We start from the raw sequence: 8009 nt of genomic DNA, 5'->3' as shown, positions 1-8009 counted from the left end.
CTCCCCCCCAAAAAAAAAAAAAAAAACAATATGAACTAAATAGAAACCTATAAAATCTTAGGGATTAAATTGAATAAAGCCCAAATAATAGGAATGCTTGGTGGGTGTGTTAGTTATATAGGAGAAAGTAAAATAAAAGTGCTAGAATTCAAAAGAATTAAGGAATAGTTTCAATTGTTGCCTTGTTTGAAGAGTTCTTGGTGGAAGTTCTTTTAGTGGGAGTGTTAGAATTTTTGTCCTGGAATTCTAGGGGGTTGTGGAATTATTCCAACAAGAATCGGTTTGAAGAATTTTCTGTTTTACCGTTGTCCTAATGTTGAGAGGATGTGTGCATAATGAGTAAAATTTGGTTGAGATTGCCATTGGTGTTTTGTCTTTTTTGCCATTGGAGTTAAAGGAATAGTTTCAGCTGTTAGCTTGTTTGAAGTGTTCTTGGTGGGAGATCTATTGATGTGGATTCCTTGGAAAGGTTACTCATTATAAGGTCCCTTGCATGAAGAGTTATTGGTGGTTAAGAAACATTTAATACATCGATGGTGGAAGGTTCTTGAAACTTTATTCATTTAATTTTTTGATACGTTGGAATAGGCAGTGGTGGACTGGTAGTTAAAGTCTTGTATGGGTGTTTCTTTGCATGTCACATCGTCTTATTGGGTCATTTAAAGCTGGCTTTTTGAATTTTTACAGAATCCAAGTGCCTAGTTATGATTCTTTAGATTCCTCTACTGTATTTAAGGAGCAAGTTTTCATCCTTATCATTCTTATTGATATGGCTAGAAGTTTCTGCATTGACAGCCTGTTTTAATCAAGAGATTTTCAACAAGAAGAATAATCCTTGGTCATATCGGTTTGTTTCTACTCGTTTGAAGGCCTTGTCTTTGTGTGTTCTATCCAACCTCTTTCTGGACAGTCTATTCATGATTTTTAGTCCCATTTGACGTGCATTTTGTTGTACTCTTTATTTTCTTATTACTCACTCCTCGTGGAGGTTGTAACTTTTGAGCATTAATCTCTTTTCATTTCATCCATGTAAAAAATAGTTTCTCGTAAAAAAAGAAAAAACCCCTCTTGCATTTAGTATGTTTCATTTTACTTAAATCGATACTTCGGTTGTTTTTTTTTTCCTTCCATGAAGTGTTTAATTCTTAGCCTTTTGCTTCGAGGATCTTTACGTCTTATTGATTAACTATTAGTGCATCACTTGCATTTGTTATATTTCACTTTACTTAAATAAATATTTTTTATTGTTTTCTTTTTCATAAAATTTGATCCTGTATTCATTCCTTTTGACCTTTATGTCTTATTAATTAATTAGTAGTGCATTACGATTCAATGCTTTGAATTTCTAAATCTTGCAGCTTTTTTGGAGTTGGAGAGGGTGATCAACATATTGAGCGTGGAGTAAACTGTTGTCCAGAACTTGTTTGGCCATTGGCTGGAGAAAACCAAATGGTTAGAGAAGTTCCTGGAGATATTTGGCAACTTTCTGGTGCTTCATTGCAAATGTCATCGAACATATCTAGTATAAAGTTGTTTAAGAAGCGCTTTCCTTTGGTCCATGATGATGTTTCTGATATCCAACATGCACTGTATCCTTTCATTTTCTAGATTTCTTTTCCACTATTCTTCTTCCCCCGGCCCCATTTGCAGGGGGGTTGGGTTGATAAATGCCTTTATTTTCTCTTTTAGTGCCTTAACTTGAGGAACCAGAATAAGTACATTGGGATCTGATTCATCTGGTGGATCGGTTTATGTTCTTAATCTTGTTGAACCGTTGGATTTTAATCGAAGCATTCCTGTCATTAGACGAAGGATACACGAGGTTGCTTCTTTCAATTGTTCCATCTGGACGGCTGATTGTGAATCCAGTGGAGGTAGAGCTGTGATCGGTATGTGTTTCTTTTGGTCCCTGTATTCTTATTATCATGCTGGATCTGGATCCTTAACAAATGCACCATATTCTAATATTTGAGAGCTTTTGTGCTTGCTCCCCATATATTTTTGACTATGAGGTTCAACAGATTGATTATATGACATTACTTCCATCGATATTTGTTTGTTCTGTTTGTATATGTTATAATCTTTAAAAAACACGTTTCTACGCTATGGAGGTGCATGGTTCTGGTCATTTATTTCTATTTGTGGTGTTTTGCTCCATTTGGTTTGGGCATTTGAACCAAAAATTGGCTTGAATTAGATTCTCTCCCCCCCCCCCCCCCCCCCCCCNAAAAAAAAAAAAAAAAAAAAAAAATCAACAGCAAACCCTGGTTTTCTCAAAAGATTTAAGGAAAAAAGTTTCTGATCTTCCGTCTTCCCAACATTCAGATGATTGCTCAGGTTGGGAGTCCAAAGTTCATTTCTCAAGCTGTAGAATCTAATAAGTGAAATTCGGTCCTGAAGAGATCCTTTTTATTCATGTTATTTAACATTCATCTGAGATTAAAGAATCTTCGTAGATTGCTCCTTATGGTGTTATTGACACGGATAATGGGTCTAAGATCAGTTTAAGTAGTGTACAACTTGATCTACAACCTTTTGGTAGTTTGGTGGATGATATTGTTGAGGATTCTTACGAAGCAACCTTGGATATGTTGTTTAGGATTTCTTCCAAGGAAGATTCTGTTTCCCATGAAGACTTAGTTTCAACTCAGAATATTTTTAGTGCTAGCTCTTCTCCTCTAACCATTTGGCTAGGGTTTATATGATTATATCTATCTTCTCAATTTTATAGGATTATTCTTACTGGTGACTTGCTCAAGTCAAAAGCTAAAATTATTTGGCTCAATGCAGTGAGGTGCATTCTCTGGGAAATGAATGTGGCTGGAGAGGTATAGAACTTCCGAAGATGTTGATAATAACATTTCAACTCTTTGGGAGAATATTGTTCGTCTCCTCTTCCTTGGTTACTTTTAGGTTCTTGGATTACCCCTGGGGAGTTTAGCAGATTGATCATTTTTTTAACCTTTCTTTAACTCTATTACACGAGCATTTTCTTTAACTGTGACCTCTCCTTGATTCATGCATATTCAAGTAACTTTTCTGTAGCTCCTTAGGTTTAGTAGGCTTTTGCTTAGTTTTATCCAATCCATCCTTGTTATTGCTTCTCCAAATGTGTGTATTGAACTGGGTGAGTATGTGTATGTATGAATTCACGTAGAATAATTAAGAAACATTTTTATCCCTAAGATGGAAGTTGGATATTCTATATGCCTGCATAGAAAAAGAGCTGATGTATACATTTGTTCTTTGAGGAAAGAAGGCTTTGGTGGGTAAAAACAATCTCCAAGTCATACACAAGCCTGGTTGCAGAATGTTTTAGAAAAGGCAGTGGCTTCGTTTGAAGTTCAGTGGATTTTAGCACGCCCAACCATTGTCATTGATATAAGGCTTTAAAAGAACAATGGAGGATGCGAATAAAACCTTATATTTCATCTCTCTTCTTGATTTCCAACTAAATTTTCTTTGTCCTAGTGTGTTTTTTAAACTGGAACTAGATCCTATTGCCAATATGGTGCTTATCGTTCTCAATTATAATCTTGAATTGCAGTACCATGAACTTGATTATTGATGAGCAGATACGGGAGAGGAATGTGTCACTGGATTCTCTCTCTTTCTCTAGCGTTCTAGTCTCTAGCCCATTCTTTGTTAAGTACTTATCATGCAACTCTTTTGGTTTCTGCAGGTACGAACATGGGAGCTGCTTCAGTTGATATGGAAACCAGCAGGATATCATGGATCTTACATGGTAAAAGCGACATTTTTGCGCTACAACTCATTCATTCGGTAATTCACTTTGTATGCCTGTCATTTGCATTTAAAATCCCAATAATTAGTTCTTTTGGGCCTTTGCATTCTATTCCTTTGCTTGTGTGATGTGGAACTGTATCTTATATTAATTTACTGGATAACCTGTTGCAGGAAAATGTTGTTCTGTGTGGACTTAGAAATGGCATGATTGTGACAATTGATACTCGTGAAAGACAGGGAGTATGTAAAAGACTTGTGAGGCATAGAATTCCTTACTTACCCGTAGATAGAGACTCCAGAACGTCTTCTCAGCAATGGTATAAGGTAAATAGCATTTATATGTTTTAGAAATTTGTGTTCTATTTTCAAATCTCAATACGCAATGTTTGTTTCCTGGTGAAATAAATAATAAAACTTATGAGGTTTTGTCTTAAGATATTGAAACTTTTAACCACTGTGGATTAGCTCAGTCTTGTAATCCAGATGTCTTTATAATCATCCGTTTAGTTGTGGGATATAGTTATGGTAACCACCTAAGATATCTAATATCTTATGGGCTACCATTGTCATGTTGTCCAATTAGATAGTTCGTCCTTGAGATTACTGGAGGTGTACCAAACATTATGCACACCCGGTAAAGGTAATACATATCGTCTTCTTAATTATACCCAAAGTCTTGGAGGAAGCTTCTCAAAAGTAAAAAACTTAGAATGATGAATGTTGTCGACTATGTGAACTCCTTTACAACTAAAACCATGGATAAGGTAGGAAAACTTTATTGAACAGGAATTTAGGTAATAGTTTGTGATTGTTGAAAAAATTTTCATGCTGAAAATCTATTTAATTCCGGTATGTAGTAGCAGTTTCTGTCTAGCGTGAATCTGAGTAGTAAAATTCTCTCAGTAATTTCAGTGAATTGTTCATGTTAGGTGGCTAACACCCCTGCCCCTCTGAACCCCCAAAGTTTACATTTCATTTATATCTATCAAGTTTGCACACATGATCTCTGCGAATTCCTTGGAGATCTGCTTTTTTGGGTCATAAAAACTATATATGATGTTTTGATTACTTTTCCATGCAGCTCACTGGGAACATTTATCCTTCTTGTACGGTTAAAATGCCTTCTTCCATATCGAGGTAGATCTCTATTTAAATTCATTTCCTTTGTACAAATTTAAAATTCTAACAGTTCTTTTTCCCCTTCCCCATTATCCACTAGCTTGGTGTCGCTTCAGTTTGATGACCGATATTTTCTGTCAAGCTCCATGGATGGATCGGTTAGTGTGCACTCTTCTTTAAATTGTATGTTGAAAGGTGGTAAATAAATACATGCCTGTGTAACTAATTACTGTGTCATTGAGTAGTTAGAACATCGATGAAGGTTTTATTTTGATAGAGCTCTTAGCTGCAATATGACAATGGTTATACTTGAGGAGTTAGGAAAATTGTAAAATATCAATGGGAGAGGTTTGGGTCTCTTCCCTTGATACGAGCCCACTTTCTACCTTCTCCTCCCATGGCTCACTCTGCATATTATTTTTATTTATTTATTTATTATTATTATTATTTTTTAACTAGATTTTTCATTGAGAACATGAAAGGAGACCAGTGCTCAAAGAATACTAAATTCTCAGGAGAGTGGAAAGCAAGAAAAACTGAAAATTACAAATAGAAATAAACGCATCTCAATTAAAAGAATATGAACAACCAAGAAATAAATGGTTAAGAAGATCCATTCCAAAAGAGAAATTTTATGAATAAAAATATTAAGCTTTGTCATCGAATTTACAAAACTGGAAGGTGTCTCAGCAAATGGAAGCAAAGCTACATAACTACTGTCATGGCCCACCACAAAACCTTCATAAAGACCCTTAGAATGTATATTTTACACAAGACCACTGAGAACCTCAACAAAAGGGGAGGGAAGTCTCAATCCCAATCTGAATCAGTAAGGAAGTTAACAAAAGACCTTTTAATTGGTACTAGATAAATAAAAAAAATTATGGAGTCCAAGAGAGAAAAGATTATTAAAATTTATTCTTCAAGGGTGTTCCGTGACTTTTTAGGAATTCCGCCATAAAACCGTGTCAAGATCTAGGGATCTGTTTGCACCTAGCTCGTGAATAGTGTGCCATATTTCATGTTTATTAAAAGGAACCTCTGGGGTTAGCATTTCGTTTTTTAGAAATGGGGTTCAAATGGATGGAGTGAGGGAGCAAGCCATATCCTTGTCATTTAGGAACTTGTCAACCGTCTTTGTGGCCATGATTTGACGGAAAGAGCTAGTGTTCTCAGCCTCTTCATCCAACCATTTTTTTTTATAAAGTTTCTCCTTTGAAAGTTAAGTGGATAGAAGTTGCTCTCCCTTAAAGCCTCTTTGTTCCATGTTTTAATTAGTATCTTCAACCCTCTTAGTTTCTGTTAAAAACTATGGCTCTGCCAGCCTTGAATTGGATTGGTTGCCTCCAATCATCCACAACAGTACCGAAAGTGTGATGCTGCAGCCACATATTTTCAGTTTCCAATCTTGCAAGTCCTCTTCCCATACTTAACAAATTACTCCTTATGTCTTCTCTTCACGCAAAGTTTCCCTCAGTTGGCATAACCTCCCTACTCATCGGCGTATCTATCCTCCTGGCATTGATAAAATGCATCGGGGGCTTGTTTTTCCTGACACATTTCTGGGTTGTTCTCATTTACTCATTTTAAATTCTTTGCCTGCCGGATTCATGTTTGTACAGGTAAGACTTTATGATCATCGCCTTATCCAGAGAGGTGCTGTACAAACCTATGATGGGCACGCAAATTCACATACTCGTATACAGCTTGGAGTTGATCCCACTGAGACGTTTGTTGCATCTGGTACTATCATTTTAGTGCAGGCTCAATATTTTTATATTTAGAAATCTCGTGGGTACAGTTAAAACTAGAGTTTCCACTAAACATATTCCGGTTTTAGGTGGAGAAGACTGCAACTTTCGTCTATGGAATATCAAGTCTGGTAAACTTATCTTTGAGGATAAGTTTGTTGATGCTGTCCCCTCAACCATATGCTGGCGAAGGGCTGGAAGTAATGCTCGCTCTCTATTGTTTCTTTCTTTCTTTATACGCTTCTTCTACTATATTGTTTTCTATTGAACTTCTTCCAGGAGTTCCGAGAGAGCAGAATGGATACCTAGGCTGTGGAGATCATAGTTCGGGAGCATGGCTTGGATCACAAGGAGGACTTCATTATGTGAGCTTTCCAAGGTCATAAGTGAACTTGCACGAGGATTTCTGGCCAGCTTTTCAAAATCATCATAATTTCACCTTCAACCAAGTTTTTCTTTTACTTATATATGCTTCACTCAGGAATGAAAGTTACTCAGCGGATAGGTCATCAGCAGCTTTTTTATTATTGTTTTTATTTCTTATTGCAAGGCCATCAGCAATTCAGTTGTTAATTTACCTTTTCTTCCAAGGCATTGTAAATTTTTTGGCAGAATCATGTTGGGATTCATAGGTTGTAAATGGATACATACATATCAAATTACATTTTTGCATTGTAATATTCAATTCAGGAAGCTAGTACACTCAAATTGACCGGGGAATATCTAATCTCCCTGATCTTTTCTTTTCTAATCTCACTTGTAATTTCTTAATTCATTTAAAAATGTCACTCTTTCCTCTCTTAAAATTACTATAACCTAATACTTAACACTTACAATGTACTTGTGATGTAACACGAAATTAATGAGCCTTTGGGCCAACATATTCCAATTGGTCTGATCCTTCGAAAGTAATAGAACATTGGCCAAACCGTCAACCACACACGTCATGACACGGGAAGGCACACAAAAAGATTATATAGGTCGCAGAAAAAAAAAAAATGGAGACGGTGTGTGTTAGTTATAAAAACCTACTTTCAAATCTACTTGCCAAATTAAAGTTTAATATTCCTATTCTATTTTATATGATACTTTAGCATTCAATATCATTCAATATCATTCAATAGACTTAATTTAAGCTTTGCTAATGCCCGTTAAAAATTTGAATGTGTGTTGATTAAAAAATTTAAAAATTGAAAATTGAATATTGTGAAGGAAGTTTGTGAAGACATCCTTTCAATTATTTAAGTGATTTTGAAAAGTTTCTAATTTAATCTCTAAAATTTGAAGTATTTAAAAAAAAAAAAATTGGAAGTTAGAGTTGGGATAAAAATTATAAATGAAAGAAGCATATAAATTTGATGATAAAAGGGTAAGTTAAAAATGAAAGTTTGA

General features: G+C 35.5%; 1 protein-coding gene across 1 annotated transcript in view; it reads left to right on the top strand.

Annotated features, from left to right (window-relative positions):
• Positions 1–7292, top strand: part of LOC111478534 — a 12287-nt gene extending 4995 nt beyond the window's left edge. Inside the window, exons 5-13 of the mRNA XM_023122829.1 lie at positions 1359–1589; positions 1711–1889; positions 3683–3783; positions 3919–4071; positions 4829–4884; positions 4967–5024; positions 6489–6609; positions 6707–6817; positions 6897–7292. Of these exons, the coding sequence (XP_022978597.1) occupies positions 1359–1589; positions 1711–1889; positions 3683–3783; positions 3919–4071; positions 4829–4884; positions 4967–5024; positions 6489–6609; positions 6707–6817; positions 6897–7003 (1117 nt within the window). The 3' untranslated portion in view covers positions 7004–7292. The remainder of the gene's footprint in view (positions 1–1358; positions 1590–1710; positions 1890–3682; positions 3784–3918; positions 4072–4828; positions 4885–4966; positions 5025–6488; positions 6610–6706; positions 6818–6896) is intronic.
• Positions 7293–8009: the final 717 nt, after the last annotated feature.

The sequence above is a fragment of the Cucurbita maxima genome, unplaced genomic scaffold (assembly GCF_002738345.1).
Source record: "Cucurbita maxima cultivar Rimu unplaced genomic scaffold, Cmax_1.0 Cma_Scf00004, whole genome shotgun sequence".
In the NCBI taxonomy this organism is placed as follows: domain Eukaryota; kingdom Viridiplantae; phylum Streptophyta; class Magnoliopsida; order Cucurbitales; family Cucurbitaceae; genus Cucurbita; species Cucurbita maxima.
This window is presented reverse-complemented; position numbering and strand designations above follow the sequence as displayed.